General features: G+C 36.4%; 1 protein-coding gene across 1 annotated transcript in view; it reads right to left on the bottom strand.

Moving 5' to 3' along the window:
• Positions 1–684: 684 nt before the first annotated feature.
• LOC126972603 (tyrosine-protein kinase-like otk) overlaps positions 685–24,810 on the bottom strand; it is a 93,779-nt gene continuing 69,653 nt past the window's right edge. The window contains exons 12-18 of the mRNA XM_050819461.1: positions 23,998–24,134; positions 22,828–22,956; positions 22,093–22,289; positions 20,976–21,087; positions 19,706–19,801; positions 8,956–9,081; positions 685–8,068 (exon numbers count right to left, since the gene is read on the bottom strand). Coding sequence (XP_050675418.1) covers positions 7,934–8,068; positions 8,956–9,081; positions 19,706–19,801; positions 20,976–21,087; positions 22,093–22,289; positions 22,828–22,956; positions 23,998–24,134 — 932 coding nt within the window. The 3' untranslated portion in view covers positions 685–7,933. The remainder of the gene's footprint in view (positions 8,069–8,955; positions 9,082–19,705; positions 19,802–20,975; positions 21,088–22,092; positions 22,290–22,827; positions 22,957–23,997; positions 24,135–24,810) is intronic.

The raw sequence follows: 24,810 nt of genomic DNA, 5'->3' as shown, positions 1-24,810 counted from the left end.
TAAAATTAATTAAAATGAGTTCCAATGGTTCAGAGAGTGGAATGGAGATTGATTGTACTCTACCAGATTTAAGATCAGAACCCAAATTGGCAATGGACCTGAACCTGCTTCCAGAGAAGTCAAAGGTAAATTAAATTTAATGTATAATATTATATAAAGTGTTTTATTTCCCTGCATTATTTTGAGAAAAGCACCATATATGCCTTGCAAATAGAATGCTGTAAACTTATTGAAGATAAAAAACAAAGTGTGGTGAACTTACCATAACGCCATCTGAACCAATAACTACACAGTAGTTACACGTGTATCCCTCCTTAAAAGCCAGCAACGCTCCTGTGATATTGCAAGAGAATGTGGGCGGCGGTGATCACTTAACACCAGGTGACCCGTACGCTCGTTTGTTCTCCTATTCTATAAAAAAAAAGTCTGGTAAGGCACGCAACTTGGATATCATCCTGACTATGTATGGCGTCCTTCCAGGAAATGCGTAGACTATGTAACGAGCTTCATTGAGCTGTTTCCATGACGGTACGACATTAGTACCTTAAAAAAAGCGCGTACATAAACCTTGCACGAGGGGATCGTGCAGTATTGTTACGTGCGAGTGTGGTACTAATCTATTCGAGTCTGCAAATTAATGAAAAGAACAAACCAAGATAATAAAATTGTGAAATAAAACAAAGATTATTATTAAATATTTATTAAAAACTCTAAATAATCAAATTAATCAGGCGCATTTGTAATATACGATAAGTAGAAGTTTGCAACAATCCGCGACAGATATATTGTAGGTATACCTATATATTGACTCATACAGACGATATCTCTGGAGCCATAAGGCGTAGAGACTTGAAAGGAGGATGAAGAATGGACCCACATAATTAAAAAGTTAAGGAAGCATCGCAAATCCCAAAGTTTATATTAATTATAAACATAAGTTAATATCGCATAGATGTTTATGCAAAAACTATTTAGGCGCTAAGATATGGGAGTCAAAAGAATAAATTACTATAACTTATTTAAAAATAAGTCACCTTGCACTAATGAAACGTTCTGCGCAATTGACATCTACATTTTTTTGACATGACAGTAATTTTTTACATGGATGTTCCGACACCATCAAACTATCTATAGCTACCTAATCAAATCAGTAATTTTAAATAAGATTATTATCGTTTCTTGTTCGATTCCTGCTTGAAAAAATAATGAAACGTGAATGCTCAATTATTAGCTGCTGGCCAACTTTCCACATATATATTACATTATCTTTTAGCAGACAATAATTAGGCATAGTCATAAGATACAAATTATTTATTGAACAATAGATAGGTATTGATTAATAATTTTAGGTTATATTTTACTTTTAGGTCTATCTTTTTACTGCCACATTTTTAGGCTTACTTACGATTTCCTTTTTTCTTAGTTTGTTACGTTCTACAATTATTAAGAAGTTTCCATGGTGTACGCCACTTCTTTCAGTGTGTCCCAAAATACATGCATTCTCGCCATCCTCCTTTGGTAGGAATTTTCGGACTTTACGTATATTACGCCGCAATTATTTCCACCCACAAGAGATTTTTCATTATGAAAAGAACAACATCCGTCGGGTCAGCTAATTTATATCTATCTTTGATCTAAACTGCACTACCCTGAACACAACATACCGACACTCGGTCACACCACACAATGTTGCATGTTATGTTGCTGTTATAAAATTATTTTCATACAGAGATTCAAGACGGTATGACCAACATTTGAGCATCGGTATGATAAGGCGATTAGATGTAGATAAATGTATAACATTTACATTCAAACGACAAGTTTGAGATTTTTATTTTGTCACACCTTCACTGTCTTATTAATAAACGCAATGGAAAGTTACTCCAAGTTTAAAATTACTTCGCCCTGTCATGTTATTTTGTAGTGACGAAGGTAAGATAAAGTTTTAAATTTGTAATAACTTTACTTCGCGTTTATTAATAATACAGACAGTTTGTGGAGACCTCATAATGAAACTTTGTTATTTTTGGTATTTGGCTTAAGCGGTTGAAAATGCCCGACATCAATTTATAAATAGAAAAGTTCACACAACAATTTGAAATGTTCCTCATTATGTACAAAATTCGCATGAAATTTTCAGGTAAAGAGTAATCGAACCGAACGTATTCATCAGGAATATGTTTTTTGGCACGGCTGCGGGCTGCTATTACATTATAACCAACATAATAATAACATTTGGCAACATAATGTTAGGGGCCCTCAATATGTTGAACGCAGATTGTCGCAATCTAGATCTTATTATCTTAGCAATACAGATCAATCAATACCTACAGTTAATAAAAAAGTAAAAAATTCAGTCTATTCAATAGATTGACTAAACTAAAGGTTACAATATTCGGCTTAACCTAAATAAATGCACGAGTTATAATTAAAACTATGAAATGCATGACTTAATAATTATAATGATAACTGTATATAGAATAGAAGTGTGTGTATGTATAATGTATGTTCCTGCTATCACTAAGGAATATGGAAAAATGTATTTCCATTGGTGCGTCTTAAAGGCGCCGTATGTCTTACTTCTTGACGATATAACTCAATGGCGTCAATTAATGTCTTCCCTCATAATGATAGCTTGCGTACCTTTGTCGAAACAATTTTAAAACGCTCTTACAGGTAGGACGCACAGTGCTACTGTTCATTATGATTAAATAAATAAATAAATCAGTTTTTATATGCCAGTACTACTAGCAGCTAGTACAATTTGCTGTAAACAGAATCTTATTATTAAAACAATTCGTCGTGGCTTTTAAGCTATTGTCAAACAGACAGACAGTAGCGAACAGTAGCGAAGCGTTTTAATTTTATTATGTATTATAGTATCGTTTGAATCTAGTCACATAGAAAAGCGAAAACAAACCGAATACGTGGCGATTCTTTCGGATCGCTGTCTGTTTGCCAATAGCTTAAGTGAATTTTACCAAGCCTTTGGTAAAAGTTTGAGAAATAAAAGTAATTACTCACCCCCTTAACCACTATAAACGACGGTTGTTATAAGCAAGGAGAATTATTTAATTGATACTTTAATTACATTACAACTTCACCTAATTCATCTAAAGAGCTATTTGGCTAAAAAACTCAACAGAATTTAAGTTTATTTTATATCCGTTGAATTGGGACCAGGTAATATCAAAATAAATCTAATTTAAATATTTACAAACTAGGTTTTAATACAAACGTGATTCGAATATGCTGCGTTAAGTGACCTACTCATTTCGGTAAACACACGCGCGGCCGTCAATGCAAACGTCAATCGTAGTAACATAGGTAATAAAAAAACGGCAATAGCTTAATGAACTAGGGCTAGTGAACCCCACTGATTTAATTGTCAATGGTTGACCTTAATAAAAACAATTGCTAGAACTAGAGGACGTACACAAACAACATACAATAATTACACTGCATTCAGCTTTTTATTATAAGTATTCTGTGCTCGATTTTGACGAAATTAAACGTACTGTATTGGTTATATTTTACAATAAAATTGATAGTTAAATAGCGCTGTGATTGAATTTTTTATTTTTTGACAAACAACTTTGATTGATGACAAATTCAGTGAGTAAACGGTTTGATATTTTTTGCTATTATTTGCACAAGAATCGAGCAACGCAACTTCAGTCAAATTAAATAAAAATAATTATTATTAAAAACTAAAGCATTGGTTCAGGTTCAGTACCGCGCGTGCATCGCGTGTAAGTCAATATTCTCCTTAACCTAAACAGTACAAAAAATCTATGAGCTAATAATACAAATACTGTATTAAAATTCTAAAGTACACAGAAAATGTAAAATGTCTAATCTATTACTTCTTAGTCCTTTATAATGATAAATAGAGCGATGAGGAGAAAACATGGCGTTTTCTAAAACTACAATCCGCTAAGCTTATCCGACAAATAGCGTTGTTATCAACTGTTATAATCAAAGTACAGTCAGAACTTGAACTTATATTGAAATCCATAAATTATACAAAAATTTACAGTCCGGAAACCGCTCTTTTATACCCTATTTATTCAACATCTCCTGGGCATCCCTCGTGTAGAGGCGAAACATGTCGAATTGATTGAAGACAAATATAAGCGGAATTTACACTAAAGAAAACTTTAATAATTTGTATAATTATGGATTTCCGTTGTTATCTTAACTTGGATAAAAAATTTGACACTTTTTAATTTGGTTAAGTTTTCTATGGAACGTCTTCTTTCAATTCATCGTTTAGAATTGACCTTGATAAGTAACTTTAACATAAAAGACTTTATAATTTCGATGTTTACAACCTGGACTCAATTGGTCACCGGGCTACATCATGAATAAACATTATTGTCGACAGATTCTGTTTGAATATAAACAGTAACAACATCTAGAAGCTAACACATTTAGAATTACCGTTTTACATACATACTTATTTATCACTATTTTCTGAAATTCTAAATATTCTTATAGATTTTTTAAACATCTTGACTATTACCTGGTAAAAATTCACCGCCACCCCTTCTATAAGAACATCTAAGAAAAATTCATGTCAGCGAATGCTCACAGTATGTGTTCGCTATTATTGGGAGTCACTAGTTTTATTTCTCTTATTAATAACCAATATTAATGAATAAGGGAAACCATGTCTTTAAATTATTTACCTCATGGTAAATCATATTGGCGAAAAATAATAAAAAGACTGTACTTTAATAATATAGGTCAGCCTTTGCACGTTGCCCGTTGGCTAAATCGAACCTGCGACAGCTTATAATTATTATTTAATAATCTATAAATGCATTACCTGGCAACACTTAATGTACAAATCTTAAAACTAGACAATTTAAAAAAAGAAGTACAGTCAGCCAAGAAAATACAGCTGCTTGGCACAATTTTATCGCAGACCATAAGAATATACAAAGCCTAAAGATAATTTAGCAGACGCCGAATAAACATTTCACAGTCTAATACTGTATATATATAAATTTAATGTCGAATAGGACGAACGATTACAAATTTTGGACGATATCGATCGAAGTATCTTAATTATCATTTAGATATTTTTTTTTGTGTTTAAGAACGCACACACTAAGTTTATACATCACGAAGTATTTCAGAAAAATCAATATTTATTTTTGAAACGGGGGTGTTTTTTATCACGTGATGAGCAATGCTTTAACATAATATAAGGGTAGATAATATGCTCGGTCCATTGCAATGCTGTGCTGCACAAGATATTCAGGAGAAGGTCGAAGTCCTACGATCTTGTATCACTAACTCTTCAAACCAAATCACGAGGAGACTGGTACAACGTTCCACCTATACATAGTGCTACTGTATAGGACAATAAGGGTCAAGACGAGCAGGACGTTACGATGATGGTAATTGATACGCCCTGCCCATAATACTGCAGTGCCGCTCAGGATTCCTGAAATACCGAAACATTCTAAGTGGCACTACAATTGCGCTCCTCACCTATTTGGCCAGTAATTTCACTAGCTACGACGCCCTTCAGACCGAAAAACAAGAATGCTTACGCATTTCTGCTTCACGGCAGGAAAAGGCGCCGTTGTTGTACCCATAATCTAGCCGGCAACCTGTGCAAACTGGTGAAACTTTTTTCTTAACTTTTTCCATGAAAATGAAATTAATCACTGAATATTTATCTACTTTGTGACTTTTATTGTGAAGATGACTGTACAAAGTACTCTTAACGATAAATCTGGTTATAAAAAATTAAAAATAAACATCAGTCTTATATCCTAATACTATTTACAAAATGGCAGTATCGCGTAGCTGACAGTTGAAAGTCATATTACTTATTAAATAACATTTAACTTAATGAGATTCTTTATTACAAAGGTTTTTCACCCATCAGGCCGTTTATTCGATGCAAATGCATCATCAAAAACACGTCTAAAGAGTTCATAAAAAATGATTTAAAATACAAGTCTTACAGTTTCCTTAAGTTAAACACATTATGGTTTTAATTAATCAAACATCTTTCGCTGTTTTCGCAGATGTAAAGCTAAAACTTATACAACGCGGTAATAAAGAATACTCATACAAAACCTACTTTATATATTACGTGTAAGTAATTATACTTAAAATATACATACATTCGTTGTTCGTTGATGTAGACATGAGATTTTAGTCATATAAATAATAAGAATTATCTACCCGAAAAGACATACGTAAGTTACGCCAAATATATCAAAAACCCACTCTATTCACTATGTCCTAATGTAATCTAAATAATTAATTCTTCTAGAATTATTTCTATAAATTATAATCGACACTTATTATAAGACACTTATTACAAGAAAATTGAATAGTAAAAATTTAAGAGTTTTATCACAAAAACATTTGACAGCTTCAAATAAAAATAACAATATTGCCGTGACCGAAAAGTCATATTAAAATTAAGGTACTTGTCCACCGCCAGCGAAGAACGGGAGGCGAGTAGAGCTATAAACGAGCGAGCAGCAGAAGCGAGTTTAGTTCCGATAGTTTGTAGGTTGTGTCGAGTGTATGAGCGTCGCGGGCGATTATTTGTGCTGTAGTAGAAAATAAAACCCTAGCGACTCACGTACCCCTAATCCGTCATCAGTGACGCGATGCAATGGCCTAACTCGGAATCGAATCGAAATCAATCAACTGTTAAAGAAAAAGAGCGCGTACACAAACACGTCATCGTTGCGTCGACAAATTGAATTGTGGTATGAACTCGAATTCCTACATTTTACAAACGCGTTGCAGTATTATAGTATACCGGCAATATCTAAAGTGTCTATCTACTGTGATGTATACGTACATATAGGTATACGTAGTATAGCATAATGTATAGATCACACTTGGACGCTAGTCACAGAACGTAGTGATTATATTCACTTTGTTAGTCACAATTAGACCTTGTTACGTAAGGACGTGTTTTATTTACTGCTACTACCCAATATTTCTCAGTCACAAGTGGTACACTATAGCAGTGTAAGCACATACACGTCCGAGTTGTTCTGTCCGACATCGGCCGACAAAATCGGTTTTTTCGTACGCGAAGCATTAGAGCCATTCGCCGAGTGGCTCTTGTCCAAAGACTTAGAATATACTGACTAAATGAATATAGACGACTCGGCAGTCCAATAACACGTGACTTATTTTTATTAATCAATGCCCGCGTTAGCTAGTGATTTATATCAGCTTGATGTGTTAACAAGCGCTACCAACGTCAAGAACTGCCATAAGATATTCCAATTAATTATTACATTTATTTAACTACTGTTTATGTTTAAATACTATTTACTATAATTAACACTACGATTAGAAATAAATAGAATACCATATAATATTAAGATCTTTAGTTAATTTGATTCGTGTAAGTTAGTTGGCACTGTTGTAATCAAATTAACAGTTGCTAGCATCATCACGGTAGAGGGTCGTGCCCTATATAAGCCAGAGCGCTAAGTTCGAGTGAACATTACTTATTGTGAATTGTAAGGGGTATCGAATAATAATTATAAGTGGAAACTGTAAAATACACATATTTCAATTTTAAGTGCGTTCAAATTACCAACCCCTTCTACATTTCATATTCGGAATACTAAGAAGCTAAAGTCAAGCGTGTATGACTGTTTACGACTTGTTAATCAAAATTTAAATCATAGTCACAGTAATAATACTTTCCTTTTCGAGATGTTCTTCTCACAGGCACGCTTCGTTCCTCTAGACGCTGGCATATTGTAACTCTACAACTATAACTAATTGTGTCTATTTTAATCAAATAGAGTCTTTATGTTGTATGTTTCTCGAGGGAAAAAATATTGATAGTTTATCGCTTTCTCGCTGCCGCGCCGGTGGACAAGTGCTTTTAGCTGACAATTTCAGTGTCATAATTATCGCCGCATTAAAGTTATTTATCTTCCTCGATATCATTAGAATGTTGCGAAATGCTGTCCATTTTCATTTCATCTATGATTGATGTTATCTCGTTAAACAGATCTATAAAATGCGGTCTGTCTGTCGGTGATTTGTTCCAACAGCGTTTCTGCAAAAAAAACATATGTTGTTAATTCAAAATTTATTTACTCAATACGACCAATGTTTGCAACTTTGAATCATCAAGCCTACATGCTAGATTTACTCTAAGCCATAGTAAATAGAAAGAGATTTAAATAAACGTTATTAAAGTAAACTATGCGGCAAAACACAATATTTTCATTGGATGTACTTAATACCTTCTTTATAACATGTTCTTTCTACAAAAGGAACTCAGCATGAAGAATAATTTGTATGAAGGATTTTTGTTTTGTTACGCCAAAAAAGTAAAACTTCTTGCGTGCGTACATAAGAGAAAGACAAAATAGCGAACGCGTTAACTGATGTTAAATGATTCATTCCACCGCCCACATTCTCTTGTAACAAACACCTGTAGGGCGGAGGAATCACAGAAGCGATGCCGGCCTTTTGAAAGGTGTTCGCACGTTTTTAAAAGTAACCCATCTCGTATCCAGCGGTGCACCGCTCACATAGTTTACTTGGACGTGGAACAAAGTTCCTTGAAAACCGCCCTGTAGAGGAACGGAACACATCCAGATGGTGATGTTATTTGTGGCGTGTCTTGTTTGTTGTTGTCTTGACAAACGGCTCTTCGGAGCACTCACATGAAGCGACTATACATATAGCCTCTTGCTGCTAGACAACCGATGGAAACAGGCCAGGTTTATTACTTTAGTGTGCGTGACAAGCTACGACTTACACTCGCGATTTGCATGTCACTTTGTATTAGTGTGCGTACATTGTTCAAAATAGAGGCTAACTGTTAACCTCAATATTTTTACACGTTTACGTTTTCACAGTTGTCACAGTCTATCTAGAGATATAAATGATCTAAGAAAAAATAAATGAATGAAAAATAAAGTAAGCAATACTCACAAGCAAGCCGGCGAGCTTGTCGGGCATCGAACCCGGTACAGTCCAGTCGAGTGTGCCACTCTTAATTCTTTCCAGCACTGAGTTGTCGTTCAGTTTAGCGAACGGCAATTCGGCCTTTGTGTATATCTGTAACAAAATATTTTGATATTAATAATCATAAGGCTTTGGTACTTCCTTTGAATTAACGCGAGTGTTACATGTGTAAATAAAACACTTTTTGAAGGATTAAAACGCGTGTAACTGTAACCCAGTCTAACTATTACAGTGAGTGTTACGAAATAATGTACAGAATTACTTTATTAAGCGATTAGTTACCTATTTAAGGATTTACGTGACTTTCGTTAATGGTTCAGAGTAACTCCAGTTCATTTCAAATATACTTAAAAGTACTCTGCGGTATTTAGTACGCAATAAATTACACTGAACGTCAATGAAACCATAGACTCGCCATATGACGAGTTGTTTCGATTCTATTTAAATTGGTTAACGAGATATTATATTCCAAAAAGATCGATTATTTTAGTAAATGTGCTATGAAGATGCCAATCTCAATCGATTATGATTCGATTAATAGCGATCGAGTTTAATATTATTTCAATACTATAAAACTTACTTTTAAATTAAAAAGAAAATAGTCGGGATAGGAAGTACTTTATTTTTAAGTCCTGAACTGAATAAAAAATGTAATTTAAATTAACAAATATATTTTTGTGTGAGTTACACCTTTAATGATAAGACCGAGAGAAGTAAAAGTCTTTGATAGTTGATATATTGATAGTTGATAAATGATATATTGATAGTTGATAAATGATATATTGATAGTTGATAAATGATATATTGATAGATTCTTAAATGATATGTTTATGAGTTACGCGCGGCGTGATTGATTGCCGATGACGAACTGCTGTCTAAATAACCTAAATTAATGCATGTGGCGTAAAAGTGCTGAAATAAGAAATGTACGTGCGTTGGCCCGTACATGCTCCCGGGCCGAGACATGGTAGATGAATGATAGTGATGCGAGTGCATGACATGATAACAGGCTTAAATAACAAACATTATATTTTGATTACAAGGTGATTAAACAATGTTTCTTAATAATACAATGAGCTAATGTCTCTATGAAAGATTGGCGACGTACTCCTATTAACATAACGCGCACTTGGTAACTGATTGGCACTTTTTAATGCACTGACACTTTTTCTATTTAAATCGCTCATTTCGATACTACATTGATTAGCGTTCGCGGCACTACACTGATTTGCGACACTTTAACTAACACTAACGCGGTGTCCTACGTGGGCGAATCAACGCGAACGCGATTGCGAAACGATCCGATGCGAATTTAATGCGGTGCGGAGCGATGCGGCTACTCTGTCCTACGTGCGCGCGAACCGTCCCCTCCGCGCCCTCCGCCGCCGTTCAGTTCAGTTAGCAGTAATCATTTGCCATGGACGGACGGAAGCTAATGTTGTTGGAAAATTCATATCTTAAATATGAGATATTGAAGAAGTGTATAAAGCAGAGAAGTGGACCTAATACTGTGTACTTGGAAAGGCATACTCATGGGGAATTTCATAATTTGCACCAGGATTTACGTACTCAACCCCTGTTGTTCAAGGAATATTGTCGAATGTTACCTACAACGTTTGACTATATTGTACAAGCCATTAAACCTGTTCTGCAATTTAATACAACAAATTTTCAGGAACCTATTTCTGTAGAAGAACGACTTATGGTGACTTTGAGGTAAGAAAACTATGAAATAAATGTAAGAGATTATATATAATATTAATTAAGTTTAATTAGTAAGTATGTACATAATTGCAATACTTTCACAAAGATGTGTAATAGCCATGTTGTTGAGCACTGGATTGTGGTGGGTTTAACTTTGACAGCTCCTTTTCCGCTTTAGAAGAAGCTCCTGCATCTGCGTTCTAAAATGTAATTTGTTGAGTGATGGCAACTGTTTCATGTAAGGTAATATTGATTTGAACCAAAGAAGGTCGTCGTCAGTATTATCTGGTTGATCTTCGCGAAGAATTTTCATTTTTTCTCTCTCAATATCGAGAAATGCTTCGAGACTTATATCTTTTCTTTTGCGTGTTTGCCTTGTGATAGCTGGCAACGAGGGCGAAGGCGGACGATCTTGTCGAAGGCTGTTATCTATGGACATGTTCTGTGGTATTTCTTCTAAAATAGACGCAGATTAAGGGAGCTGGGTGTTGTCATTGTCAGATGCGTTCATGTTTAATATCTCTTCTGGACTAGCCGCGTCTGAATACACTGACAGATCTACTGAATTGCTTTCGGAGTCTTGTGATATAATATTCCCTTCTGTTTGTCGGGGTTTCAGAACTACTTTTAAAAAAGACATGGCCTCAAAATGTGGCCATGTGCCTGTATACTTCGGCTCATTATCGGCGTCAGTCCCAGAACGTGGCTTAGGATTTTTTTTTAATTCTTTACTAAACATGTCTCTCAAATTTTTCCATTTTTTCTTAGTCATTTCACCTAAAAAAAGAATAGGACTTATAACTTAATATTTTGCATTATTTCAGGTATTTGGCCACAGGTATACAATTTCGGCAACTCGCTTTCTCGTTCAGAATTTCAAAATCTGCTATTTCTACAATCGTACCACAAGTTTGCAAAGCTATATGGACTCAATTAGTTAGGAAACACATGCCCGAATACCTTCAGAAGATAGCTTGAAAAACATAGCGCAATGTTTTTGGGACAGATGGCAGTTTCCTAATTGCATTGGATGTATTGACGGAAAGCACATTCGCATAATAAAACCAAAAAAGAGTGGTTCCATGTATTATAATTACAAATCATTTTTTTCGATTGTTAGCAGTCACTGACGCAAATTATAAGTTTGTAATGATAAATGTGGGTTCCTATGGAAAAGACAACGATGCCGGTGTTTTTGAGGAATGCCCCTTTTCGAATAGCAATAGAACAAGGAATACTAAAAATACCTAAAGAACAAGTATTACCGGGGTCTAATATCATAGCTCCGTATGTGCTCCTTGGAGATGCGGCGTTTCCTCTAAAGAAATATCTATTGCGACCTTTTCCAGAAAAATCAACGGTTAAAGGGGACGCCAAAGATAATTATCGCTTATCTCGAGCCAGAATGGTGGTGGAATGTTCTTTTGGTTCAATAACTTCTAAATTCAGAATTCTACATAAATCTATCGAAACGAATGTTACAAATGCAGTTCATATCGTCAAAGCCATATGGCGATAATAAACGGTTGTGGTAACTTTTATTCCTTTTGTCCCATAATGTAGGACGTTCTTGGATAGCAATAATAAGATGTTCTACTTCCGACATTACTACTAAATTTTTGCTTGAAAAAAATATGGCCGACGCGTCCACTTCGCGCGAAAATATCAATCCAACTGATCGCGTTCGCTTCATTTCGCGCCGCTCCGCACCGCACCCCACGTGCGTTTGGTCACGTAGGCCACTTCAATAGGTTTCGAATGTTTGTTGTTTTCGCGCCGCGCCGTGCCGCTTCGCGTTCGCGTTGATTCGCCCACGTTCAAAAAAATGATTTGTAATTATAATACATGAAACCACTCTTTTTTGGTTTTATTATGCGAATGTGCTTTCCGTCAATACATCCAATGCAATTAGGAAACTGCCATCTGTCCCAAAAACATTGCGCTATGTTTTTCAAGCTATCTTCTGAAGGTATTCGGGCATGTGTTTCCTAACTAATTGAGTCCATATAGCTTTGCAAACTTGTGGTACGATTGTAGAAATAGCAGATTTTGAAATTCTGAACGAGAAAGCGAGTTGCCGAAATTGTATACCTGTGGCCAAATACCTGAAATAATGCAAAATATTAAGTTATAAGTCCTATTCTTTTTTTAGGTGAAATGACTAAGAAAAAATGGAAAAATTTGAGAGACATGTTTAGTAAAGAATTAAAAAAAAATCCTAAGCCACGTTCTGGGACTGACGCCGATAATGAGCCGAAGTATACAGGCACATGGCCACATTTTGAGGCCATGTCTTTTTTAAAAGTAGTTCTGAAACCCCGACAAACAGAAGGGAATATTATATCACAAGACTCCGAAAGCAATTCAGTAGATCTGTCAGTGTATTCAGACGCGGCTAGTCCAGAAGAGATATTAAACATGAACGCATCTGACAATGACAACACCCAGCTCCCTTAATCTGCGTCTATTTTAGAAGAAATACCACAGAACATGTCCATAGATAACAGCCTTCGACAAGATCGTCCGCCTTCGCCCTCGTTGCCAGGTCCTTAGCCTTCATCCTCGTTGCCAGCTATCACAAGGCAAACACGCAAAAGAAAAGATATAAGTCTCGAAGCATTTCTCGATATTGAGAGAGAAAAAATGAAAATTCTTCGCGAAGATCAACCAGATAATACTGACGACGACCTTCTTTGGTTCAAATCAATATTACCTTACATGAAACAGTTGCCATCACTCAACAAATTACATTTTAGAACGCAGATGCAGGAGCTTCTTCTAAAGCGGAAAAGGAGCTGTCAAAGTTAAACCCACCACAATCCAGTGCTCAACAACATGGCTATTACACATCTTTGTGAAAGTATTGCAATTATGTACATACTTACTAATTAAACTTAATTAATATTATATATAATCTCTTACATTTATTTCATAGTTTTCTTACCTCAAAGTCACCATAAGTCGTTCTTCTACAGAAATAGGTTCCTGAAAATTTGTTGTATTAAATTGCAGAACAGGTTTAATGGCTTGTACAATATAGTCAAACGTTGTAGGTAACATTCGACAATATTCCTTGAACAACAGGGGTTGAGTACGTAAATCCTGGTGCAAATTATGAAATTCCCCATGAGTATGCCTTTCCAAGTACACAGTATTAGGTCCACTTCTCTGCTTTATACACTTCTTCAATATCTCATATTTAAGATATGAATTTTCCAACAACATTAGCTTCCGTCCGTCCATGGCAAATGATTACTGCTAACTGAACTGAACGGCGGCGGAGGGCGCGGAGGGGACGGTTCGCGCGCACGTAGGACAGAGTAGCCGCATCGCTCCGCACCGCATTAAATTAGCATCGGATCGTTTCGCAATCGCGTTCGCGTTGATTCGCCCACGTAGGACACCGCGTTAGTGTAATAATTCCAGCCATCATAAGTTGCTCGGCGGTAACATGACTCTCACATATGATTCGTATAGTACATTGACCGCAACAGAAAAATAAATAAGTATTTAAATTACTTAATTCTGTCCAAGAATTGCGACGGATAGAATTTGTTGTTTCGCATCGATTTGTTAACTGATTTCTCAAACACAAATTCAAATCTGATCTCATTTGATAAATAGGTTGTTTCAAAGGGCACGTGTATGTATCAGTATCGTATTTAACACATGCTTGTCTGTCTCTTTCTGGCATAGGTACGTAGAAATCTTTCTGTATATTTATCGCTACGTAACTTGATATTGGAACTAATTGAATCATATTTTTATTGGCTTTAAGTGGGATGGGAATCAGTTTATAAATATCATAATTGGCGTTTATGTGCTGGTTAAAATTTTTATGCTGCTTATCCATTGCTGTTTCGACTCTTTTGATCAAGTTGAACTCCGCTTCTACGACGGAAGTTTTGATACTTGATGATAAGAGTAGACTGGGGTAGTTATTAAAAATAACCACATAAATATTGAAAATAGAAACCTTTGTGGTTTTACGTAAGTTCGCTTCGGACCTTGTGCGGTTAATGCAGCTGCAACTTTCGGTTTATGTTCTTGATTTACTGATCGTTTTATAATGATAGTTTTAGCTCGTGTTAAGTCTGATAGTGTCAAATAACGTTGTTTATTTTGTTGTCTAGACGCAAACCTTAATAGCCAGGCGGTTATTCTGACGACCGTGATAAATGAACTATATTTTGATAGAAGATCTGGAATGATACTGTTTTCTGATTGTTTTTCTGTTATGGTATTAACTTGTTTCGAAATTTTCTTCTCCACATCCGTAAAATAAGACTGTTTTTTATCTTGTTCATCGAAGTTTAAGAGCCAGGATTGCCCTTTCCACCATAAGGAATAATCTGCCAGCTGAGAGACAGTTAAGCCACGACTTGCACAGTCAGCAGGGTTTTCCTCGGAATTTATATAGCGCCATGATGTGGGTGGTATAACGTTACATATTTCTTTCACTCTATTTGATACAAAGGCTTTCCATCTGCCGGGATCACCGTTCAGCCAACCCAATACAATCATGGAATCGGACCAGCCGTAGATTTTCACATCATAATAGCTCATACATTCCTTAACTTTTAACATTAATTTGGAAAGCAACAGAGCACCACTTAATTCCAGCTTAGGTAGCGATGTATTTGATTTAGTTGGTACTAACCTAGCTTTCCCAACAAACAATGATACAAGTGTGTCGTCACTCCTTTTAATTCTGCAATATATGACGCACGCGTATGCTTTAAGCGATGCATCACAGAATCCGTGTAATTCAATACGATCACTTTGTTTGTCCTTATCCAATGATTTATTTTCAAGTTATTAATCTTGATTATGATATCTTGCTTTATCTGTGACCATTCTGATTGAATTTCTTCCGGCAAAGTATCGTCCCATTTGATGTCTGCTGACCACACACGTTGAAATATGATTTTTAGCTTAGTTGATAGTGGTGCTAACCAGCCCAAAGGGTCAAATAGTTTTGATATATCGGATAGTAAGGAGCGTTAAGTATCAGGCTTAGGTGTTTGTTCTATTTTAGTGTCAAAAGAAAATGTATCTTGTTGTGGATTCCAGCTGAGTCCAAGAAATTTGGTATATTGGAGCTGTTTAAAGTTAAATTGCTCATGCATGTCTAAGTCATTGTTTAATTGAATTATTTCAGGGACATTTGATCGCCATTTTCTAAGATTAAATCCACCTGATTTTAATAAAGTTATAATATCTTCGCATAACTGTTTTGTTGATGCAACGGAGTGACCCCCATGGACCAGGTCATCCATATAACATGATTTCTCAAGGACATTCGGAGCTTGATCTTGATATTTGTTATTTTTATTGCTGAAGCTTGATCGTTCGTCTGATGCTAACTGATGCAACGTCATCATGGCTAGGAACGGGGCGGCTTTTGTTCCGTATGATACCGTAGCCAATTGATACTCCTTTAAGGATTGGCTTGTGTTGTCACGCCATGATTTTTTGATATTTCTGATCTATAGGATTGACCCAAATCTGTCGGAACATTTTTTCACAGTCGGTAGTAAATGCAAATTGATATTGTCTCCATTTGATTATTAGAAGCTTGCAAGTCCTGCTGTAGATTTGGACCACTGGAGATGACGTCATCCAAACTGTTTCCTGGCGAGATCTTTCATGACGCATTAAACACAACTCTAAACTTAGTAGTTGCGGCTTCACTGCGTTCAACACTATGATGTGTCAAATAACAATCTGGAGTAGAATTATCTGTAACCGGTATCATATGACCTAATGATATATATTCTTGCATGAATGATTTATAATGATTTTCCATGTTTTCATTCTTAGAGAACTTTCTTTCCAAGGATCTAAACTGAGCGATAGCCTTGGACTTGGAGTCACCTAAACTTTTTTCAAAATTTGATTTAAATGGTAATCCAACCTCATATCTACCGTCTTCTCGTCTAATAGTTGTACTTTTAAAAAAGTCAATACAATGTTGATCTTCTACTGATATCTCATTTTGCTGTGTGATATTCTCTATTTGCCAGAATTTTTGTATGTCAATTAAGTCGTTTAGTATTACATTACACTGTAGAGTTCTCACATTGCCACTTAAGATCCAACCCAAACGAGTGTTTCGAGCAATAAGTAATTCTTGATCTACTCGACAAATTCCTTCTGATAAAATTAAGGAATAAATATCAGCCCCAAGTAACATGTCTATTGGACGACTGGTATTAAAATCGGGATCTGCTAATGTTATGTTATGTAAATAAGGCCATGATGGTTTGCTGAATGAATGACTGGGTAGAGTTTTTACAAGATTTTTTTATGATAAGAACATTGGTTTCAAATTCAAAATCGCTGTTTACAGATAAGCATTTGATATGCAACATTCCCTTACAATTGTTTTCATTTGAACCAATTCCAGAGATCACACCTTGGCATTTGAAACGAAGCAACCCTAGGCGCTGCGCCGCGTTTTCAGTGATAAGCGACGCCTGCGATCCCTGGTCTAGTAAAACGCGTAAATAGATGTATGATCCTTTTGACGTTTGAACTTTTATAACAGCTGTTGCTAATAGGAAATCTGGAATTTCATTTTGTAGTGACACGTGAGAATTGCTACGAATAGCGTTCGTTGACTCCGGCGCCGACGGTGCTGCGTTTGCGAATTTCCTTGAGGTCGTTGCACTGTGCGCGTGTGCGCCGTCCGATTGTGTAAACGCCTCATGCAGTAAAGTATTATGTGCCTGATTGCACTCTCGACACTTTTTATCGGAGATACAAGCCTTACCGTTATGGCAATAAAGGCAATTTTGACAAATATTAAACTTTGTGATTGTTTTTCGTTTTGATATTGGAGGCATTTCTAGAAATTGTCGGCAGTAGAATATTCCGTGGTCTTCGTTTCTGCATATGGGACATTTATAATATTTAGTCGTATAAACGTTTTTATTGTTGTAAATTGATTGTGACATGTTCCGTGAAATTGATTGATTGACATTTGAATTATTTTGATACTTTGAACTCGAAGTCATTGAACCGTTGTAATTAGGGTTTCGTATAATAGATTTACCCTGCGCCTCATGCTTGCGTTTAGAACTTTCCATTGTTGTAAACTTATTTTCTATAAATGATAAAAATTCTGATATATTGGGTACTTCTCTCGGCTGCTTTACTGATGCTACATATTCACAATGGGTCTCAGAATCTAATTTTTGACATAAAATATAGACCAATAGTGGGTCCCACGTGTCGACAGTAACACCAAGATTTTTAAAGGCATTTAAGGTCTCACGTGTAGTATCATGGATTCTTTTCAGATGGTTTACTGATACCTGCTGCATAATAGGAATTCCAAATAATATGTCAAAATGAGAATTGAGAATTAATTTCTTATGATCGTATCTATGGGTTAATATATCCCAGCAAGTGGCGTAGTTGTCTGATGATATTGTTAAATGTTGTATGAGTCGCTCAGCCTCACCTTTAAGTTTAGATTTCAAAAACTGCATCCACTGAGCGCTCGATAGTGTAGGGTTGTTGTGTATGGTCTCGATAAATAGATCCTTAAATGAGGTCCATTGATGATAGTTACCGCTGAAGCTGGGTAGTTCTAATTGGGGTGTAGCATGTTCTCGGTGGGATGACGACCACATTTTCCTGTTGATTTCCTTAATAATTTCGTTATACTTTCTTTCGAATCTGAAGTATGTAGCTTCATATTCTGCTTCGCGGCCACACAACTCGCTGTCCAGCTCCCAATGCAACGAGTCGATCGCTGACTAACGAGCTTGGATGATACGCAGCAGATGATCGAACTCCCACATTTCCCTTATATTATCAAGGTTGATATTAGAGATGCTATGTTCGAAGGCTTTGAAATGACTACTTTGCTTCCTTAACATTTCATCATTTTTGCTGGTTACGCCTAGAGAACGAGATGATGAGCCTGGTTCTGTGATTTGAATAGAACTCGGCATGCCGATAGGTGTAGCCGGCTTAATAAGCGGAGTCGAAGGTCTGGTAATTTTGTATATTAGCCCTTATATTCGAGAACCTATCCCTTGTTACCTCAAACTTATTTGATAAGAAATAGAGGTGAGACTTATCCTCAAACCCACAAAATTTTGTATGATTCGATTGATACTCATGCCAATAATTATCTAACGTTTCTAATCGCTGCTTGATATAGGTTGACGTTTTACGATCAGATCCGTCTTTTTTGAAGTTGGTAAATACCTGCTCAATTGCAGCGGTGATCTGCTCCTGCGTTTGTAGGAAGTCTTCCATGGTGGACATATTTGCTGGTGATTATGCTATTACGTTGATATAGGTAAAGCAAATATACGCCTTACTTGGATGGTTATCGTACAAACCCCGGCTTACGATGTGAAGTAATCTGATTGATCTTGATTTTTGCTCCGATAACTGCAGTGTAAGTCCTCACTTGCAACACAAGTTTCACGTACACCGAATATACGTCACTTGAGTCACTCGCGAGGTCACTCTCGAAGGACCAAAAAGATGTATGAGTTACACCTTTAATGATAAGACCGAGAGAAGTAAGTCTTTGATAGTTGATATATTGATAGTTGATAAATGATATATTGATAGTTGATAAATGATATATTGATAGATTCTTAAATGATATGTTTATGAGTTACGCGCGGCGTGATTGATTGCCGATGACGAACTGCTGTCTAAATGACCTAAATTAATGCATGTGGCGTAAAAGTGCTGAAATAACAAATGTACGTGCGTTGGCCCGTACAATTATTGTGGTACAGGTTGTGGACAACAGCGGTACTAACTGCTTTCCTCTACCACGAAACGCGCAACGACAGCTGTCGTCTACTAACTGACGCCATTACTGCGTACGAGTGATAAACACGGAGATAGTAATCACTCGCTATCGCAATGTAACTCAGTAACGGTCACTTTGTTTATATTCTTTATCTGCTCTCGTTGGCATTAGTACACACACGTTAAAGTATGACCAAGATTGCGTCAACGTCAAATTGTTACTCACCTCCCATATAGTGGCCGCAAACATGTACACGTCAGATTTAGTCGAATAATCTCCTTCCATCACCGTCTCCTGGGGCAGCCATCTTAGCGGTATTACCTGTTATTAAAACATTATTCAATATCAGTTATTTATGCAACTGCTGCAGTAGATTCTGCTATGAAGCAACTGAAGTCCCCAGAACACATCCTACTGGAATGATACTACAGATTGGGAATGGAGGAAACGACCGCCCTCAGGCTATTAAATAATAGGTTGTATTGTTCTATATTACATTGTAACCATATTTTTTGAGAAAAAAAAAGAATCCCGCTGAGTTTCTTGCGCCCGTTCTTCATTCTCAGATCTGAGACATACTTTTTCGAATCAACAATTTTTGAAGAAAAAAGTACCTTTACTTAAAGAAGAGGACGTGCCCTGTCTAAGCCCTCTGAGGATCCTACGCCTCTTAAAAGTTATTACTTTTAGGCCTTGAGTACATAATTCAAACTTCGGCACAGTAAGGGCCGGTAGCCTAGGGCACCGGTATTAAAACTATCCAGTATCAGCTCGACAGATCGTTTTGACCGCGTGCAACGCAGAGCTGCTCGAATTGTCGGGGACCCAGTGCTCTGTGAACGGCTGGATCACTTGGCATTGCGTAGATAGAGACGTCGCTTCTATATTTTTTTCTAACGTCATATCTGGCATTTATCAAGGGGACTGTTCCGAAGAGCTGTTTCACCTGATTCCAGCCGCCGAATACCACGTTCACACAACACGACACAAATTAGGATATCATCCCCACCATCTGAATGTATCCTCCACAGTGCGGTTGAGAACTTATTCTTCTTTGACGAATAAAACAAAAAATCCTTAAAAAATATTTCTCGTGCCTTTTTACGTTTGTAGAAAAAACAAAATTCTAATAAAGAATGTTATAAATTATACCACTGAAAATATTATTTTACCAATAAACTTAGTTAAATAACGTGTATTTAAATATCATCAAGTTATTTTGATGTCAATTAGAAAGAAATGTTTTTTTATTATTTTACAACTTATACATATTGTAATTTATTTAATTCTCCTCCATTGGTTGTGGTTCAGTAGACATATGAGTTACAAGAGACTTGGCAGCTGAAGTATGATACAAATGGTCTAGTTGACCAGCTAACGTCAGGGTGTCGAATTTGCGTGACGGTGTTCGCGCGCATTGTAAAATATACTCTGATGATTGTTCCCTAACGCGCCAAAAGAAGTATAACTTCAAAAATAAACAAATAATGGTTACCTGATCGTGCAGTTTATGATACTCGTGCGAGTTGGGACCCCTTGTGAGAGCTGGGAACGACAACTTGAGCTGCAGCTGAGATGTTATCAGGCAGTTTCTAGCAGACACGTCACTGAAACAAATATCTAATTAGTCTAGTCATAAATATTATTACAATTTACAACAAACAAAATATTATATTTGAATTTGGAATCTGTCATTTTTATATAATTGTTCATTGAGTTTTCTCATTTTGGCGCCAATACGTTGTACATATTTTGCGATATTAAAATGGAGTGGGGTAAAGAGAACCGAATCGCTGTGATTCCATTACAAAAAGTAGGTATGGAGCCAAATGCAATTTTTAAAACTCTCCATACGCTTGGTATTAGTAAAATTTTTATATGCATAATAATTGTAATGGGGTAACACGGCAGTAATAAATAGTCTTAATAGCGCAAAAAAAATGTTTGAGGGCTTTAGCGTTAAAAGGGGCCCTTGAAAAATGCAGACCCGTATTTAAAAAATATAACTTATTAAATATACATAAAATAATATAAATAAATAATAGCAAAACATAAAATATACATCATAATACTTATAAAGTTAATTTTGTTCCAAACTTGTAATTCTTCATGTGAAACATTCAGTTATCTTATTAGTTCTCTAGTTATATTATTATGATGATTGATGGCACATCCGTAATGACGTAAACAGAGCTCGTCACAGATGTAGTGGCTTGTGACTAATTGTGAATACTCACTTATTCTCATATTATTATTGTGGTGACATATTTTGTTGTATTGTAAAGGAGTCGGTATCAGGGAATGCCCACCAATTGGATATCAATGAAATATTTTATTACTTTTGCTACTCGTTTGCATTGTACGCAAATTACTAACTTTTTACTTTTAAGATACTAATAAGTGAATCGTTGATTCTTGTGAGAAAAAAAGATTCTTAAGCCTTAAATCATGAATCCATCTATAAACAATCTATGGTACCAATCGAGTGTCAACTGGGTATGATTTAAATTGAAACTTTATAACGCACAGTTAAATTAGCTATTCCTTGGAAAGGGGTATTACTAAGTGAACCTTGTACTACACCTTCAATAAATGAAATCAAGCCAACTCACCGGTGAGTCAACCTCTTAGCGGCGATCTTGTTGAGAGCCCCCGCCAGCTGCTGCGCCAGAACTACCCTGTGAAGGTTGCCCAGCGGTGGGATGGTGTTCTGAGACTGAGGCAGAGCGTGGGATTGTCCCACGCGCGCTGTATACTCTTCATTTTCTTCCACTGTGCGGGTCGCTATGAGGAACGTTTTGAGGTCACCCTGGAATTATTTTACGATTTGAAGATCAACGGGTTTCACTTTCGACAGGGGCAAGAAAATAACAAAGCCAGAAATCACAAGTTGTTTCTTTCCTAAACGCACAATAAAAATAAGTGCGAAAAAAAATGGATTCAACTTTAAATCTTCAAAAGTCCGCACGGTATTTCAAAAAAGTATACAAGTAATATTATTAATGTAAGCTTCTTTAATAAATATAAGTATAAGTAGTTATTTGAAAATTTAATTTACATCATTACCTTTATTGATCCACACACAACGCGTTGCCTGTCGCGTGTTTTTGTTATGTAATTAATATTAATACATACGATATGCGTGCGTACACCCGTGCCTGGATATGTGTGCATGCGTGTGTGTTACATAGCAGGCCAAACATCTGGAGTCACCGAGAACTCTCTCCGAGGTCTTGGGTGACATCTAAGGTGTGAGTATTTTGGGAGTTGTGTTGGCAAGCCTACGTCACTACACAAATCGGCCTGCAGTTGCCGATTATTGCTTATGGCTAGGCTATCACACTCACCCAGTCAGTATGCTCCAACAACATGTAATGCGGCTCCGATTCGTTGCACAAACCAATCAGACGAGACATGTTGTCGTGACGGACGCGACTGAACAGGTCCAACTGGCGGCGAAACTCAGACAGTTGACACTGGAAATATAAAATATGATTGTTTAAAGACACATAGAGTGCAATAAAGAACAGTAGTGATAAAAACATGTAACGTCGGCGCCCTCGCCTCAATCCTCGCCCGCCACGTACCAATATTATGCCCTGTGCTTCACTGAGACATAAAAAGAAAAGGGAAGGCCCAAAGGTGTCGCAAGAGACGACTAAGAGCATTTACCAATGGGAGGCTCAGGTCAGCTTCGCACAGGAAGCCGGCTAGATTATGGGTACCACAACGGCGACTTTTCTGCCGTGAAGCAGTACTGTGTAAACAGGTTGGGTCCGGAAGGTGCCGTAGCTAGTGCAAAATTACTGGGCAAATGAGACTTAGCATCTTATGTCTCTAGATTGTTGAGCGTACTTATAGTGCCGCTCAGAATTTTTGGGTTTTTCATCCTGAGCGGCACTGCATTGTAATAGGCAGGGTGTATCAATTACCATCAACTGATCGTCCTACTCGTCTCGTCCCTTATTGTCATAACAAATATGATTTCGGTTTTCGAATTCTTATGTACGATTATTTGATGCTTTGAAAGGTGGGCGACGCTCTTGTATGTAATGTTCCTCTAGCCTTCTCTTCCATAAATTAAATCTATATACACACTAGACCATCCACTTTCACATTACTCCATACAAGGTGTTTTTGTAATATAATATGTCTGCAAATTAGGCTGTGTACACACCCTCGTGGAGTTGCAGCCAATCTCGTACTTAACTGTTAGTCGTATTGTTTATCATGTCTTATTGTGATTCTGTAGTGTGTACCAAATAAAATCAACCGCCCCACCCCAGGCGAGATTTTTCAAAGTGTGTATTTTGTGTAAATTAATCCGTGTGTGATTAATTACAAAAACATTTATTTATTTACTCACTAAGATATTAATTAAACCACGTTTTTGCCTACTCTCCCCACAAGAGATTGGATATCATTAGACTACCCCCCAACCCCTAAATACCTCCCGAAATAGTTCAACGCCCCCATATCCATAAAAACCTAAAAAAAAGGATAATGCATATCCTCACCTCGTCCTTGGTAGTGAGTGCCTTGACCAAAATTGGTAGAATTTGTGGTTCAGTTTCCCCCTCGTCTTTGTTTCTTAGTTTCTTCACCTGCAACAAATCTATCTTCGCCAACATCACCTCGCCGAATTCTCCGCGACCTAGGGATTAAATATTAAAGTTTTAGGATAAAGGGAAAGCTCTTAGATAATTTATAGGTCTAGACTTTACATTAGAGCCTCTTGCTAATAGACGACCGATGAAAACAGGCCAGATATATTACTTTAGCGTGTGTGCGAGGCAAGCCACGTCTTACAATCGCGATTTATATGTCACTTTGTGTTACTGTGCGTGAATTGCTCAAAGGCATAAAACATTGATTGTCTGAAAATTGATTCCTTTAGAATTCTTTTTGATAACATTTCTAATATACTAGGTACTACTACCGCTCTGAGAGAGAAGAAGCGCGCAATAAACTCTCCCAGCATTCTTTTTTTGAACTATTATTAATAAAAATATACAATATTGTACTATCATTGCTATTGCTATAAAATAATCATAATCTAGTCCCAGGCTGTCCGATCACTGAGATATTCAGATATGGAGTAATAGGAATTACGACAGAGCCATTTTTTATAAAACGTTTAAATTTATTTATAGATAACGCCTGAACAGTGGCTGGGACTTTATTATAAAATTGTATAAATGTATTTAGCCTTACAGCTATTATGTATCTTATGAAGCCTACTAGAATTAGTTACAAGCAATACCTTATTTCTAGTGTTATAATATTAAAAAATCAATATTAAGAGCAATAAGGTAACGATTTATGTGAAT

This window comes from Leptidea sinapis, chromosome 2 (assembly GCF_905404315.1).
Source record: "Leptidea sinapis chromosome 2, ilLepSina1.1, whole genome shotgun sequence".
Taxonomy (NCBI): Eukaryota; Metazoa; Arthropoda; class Insecta; order Lepidoptera; family Pieridae; genus Leptidea; species Leptidea sinapis.
The sequence above is the reverse complement of the archived record's forward strand: the minus strand, read 5'-3'. Positions and strand labels throughout refer to the sequence as shown.